Source organism: Chinchilla lanigera, unplaced genomic scaffold (assembly GCF_000276665.1).
Source record: "Chinchilla lanigera isolate Chin_1 unplaced genomic scaffold, ChiLan1.0 scaffold00131, whole genome shotgun sequence".
Taxonomy (NCBI): domain Eukaryota; kingdom Metazoa; phylum Chordata; class Mammalia; order Rodentia; family Chinchillidae; genus Chinchilla; species Chinchilla lanigera.
In genome coordinates, this window is record NW_004955532.1 from 765,109 (window position 1) to 766,576 (window position 1,468).

At 64.6% G+C, this 1,468-nt stretch overlaps 1 protein-coding gene across 1 annotated transcript in view; it reads right to left on the reverse strand.

Moving 5' to 3' along the window:
* Nckipsd (NCK interacting protein with SH3 domain) overlaps positions 1–1,094 on the reverse strand; it is a 10,206-nt gene extending 9,112 nt beyond the window's left edge. Inside the window, exon 1 of the mRNA XM_013507637.1 lies at positions 973–1,094. Within this exon, the coding sequence (XP_013363091.1) occupies positions 973–1,086 (114 nt within the window). The 5' untranslated portion in view covers positions 1,087–1,094. The remainder of the gene's footprint in view (positions 1–972) is intronic.
* Positions 1,095–1,468: the final 374 nt, after the last annotated feature.

Here is a 1,468-nt window from a genome sequence, read left to right on the forward strand (position 1 = left end):
CCCGGACACCCGCCGCCCCTTCTGCCCACCCCCACCCCAGCCACGCGCCGGCGCCGCCCGAGGAGGGTCCCAGCCGCAGCAGGAAGGGCTCGCAGGGCGCTGTGCTCTTCGCTCTGCAGGGGGAGTCTCCCGGGCCGGCCGGCGGCAGGCACTGGGGCGCGCGGGGGGGGAGGCAGGTGTGAGGGCCGATCCCCGTGGTCCTCGTCCCCGCGCCCGCCCTGCGGCGCTCACGCTCCACCGTGGGTCTGCGTGTCCCGCTCGCTCGGCCAGGGTGCTCCCTCCCTCCCTCCCTCCGAGCCAACCTCCGCCCCTCCGCGCGGCTAGCACCGTCACATTGCTTACAGGACTGAGAATGCCCGGCCCCTCCTCTTGGCGCCCTGGGGACCAAAGGCAGGACATCGCCCATGCTAGGCAAGGGCCCCCCCACTGACTTTGTGTGTATGGAAACAGGATCCCCCTAAATTGTCCAGGCTGGCCATCCTTCTGCCTCAGCCTCTGCACAGCCGAGGTGACAGGCATGTGCTACCACACCCAGCCAGATGCCTACTCTACAAACTTCCGACACATGGGAGGGCTGGCAGAGGACGAGGAACAGGACACCATGTGGCTTTCAAGGCGTATTTGGCCCACTCAGCTTTCCAGGTCTCTGAAATCTTTGGCGCCAGTGCCTGCGAGGCCCGAGGTGGAGGCCCCACAAGTGGGGACCGCTCCAGGGGTGTCACACAGGCTCCACCAGAAGCCTGAGGCCAGCAGCAGGGCCCTACTTCAGACAGTAGGGTAGGCCCGGCGGGCCCGGGGAAGCGGTGCCGAGAGCTCAGACGTGCGGCAGAGCTGCTAGAACCCAGCATCCAGACCCAGGCTTCTCTGCGCCAGATCTGCCTCTAGAATTCGAGACCCCCTTGGCCACTCCTCCCAAGGACCCTCCGGGCCATGGGCTGCCCTAGGTTGACTTTGTGAAGGGCTGGTTTTTACCCAGTGAAATCCAGCGCTGGGCAGGAGTAGGGACGGGTGACGGGGCCAAGGCCCAGCCTGCCCAGAACCACTTCTCTCACTGGGCTCTGCTCTACCACAGATCAGGCTACCCATGGACCACAGCCTGGCATTGGCCCGAGTCTCTGACGTCACAATGTCCAGCCAATCAGGTGCTGACAATGGCTCAGAAGGAACCAAAAGCTGGACCCACGGTCTGCGCCACCTGCTGCCCAACTCTAGTTTTGCAGGACGGGTGCTGGGAGATCCAGCGGGCAGGCCAGCGGGCCCAGACAGGTGCATAAGGGGTCCTTCGGGGTGACTCATGTTATCGGGGCACGGAAGATCGAGCCAAGACACACGGGTGACTTCCGGCTCTACAGGGTAGGGGCAGTAGCAGGCATAGGGCCGGGCCAGGGCAGAGGTCACAATGTGCGGTAAGGCTTCCGATGTTCAGGACTAACTACATGACCCTGGAAAGAATAACAGCAGCACCATG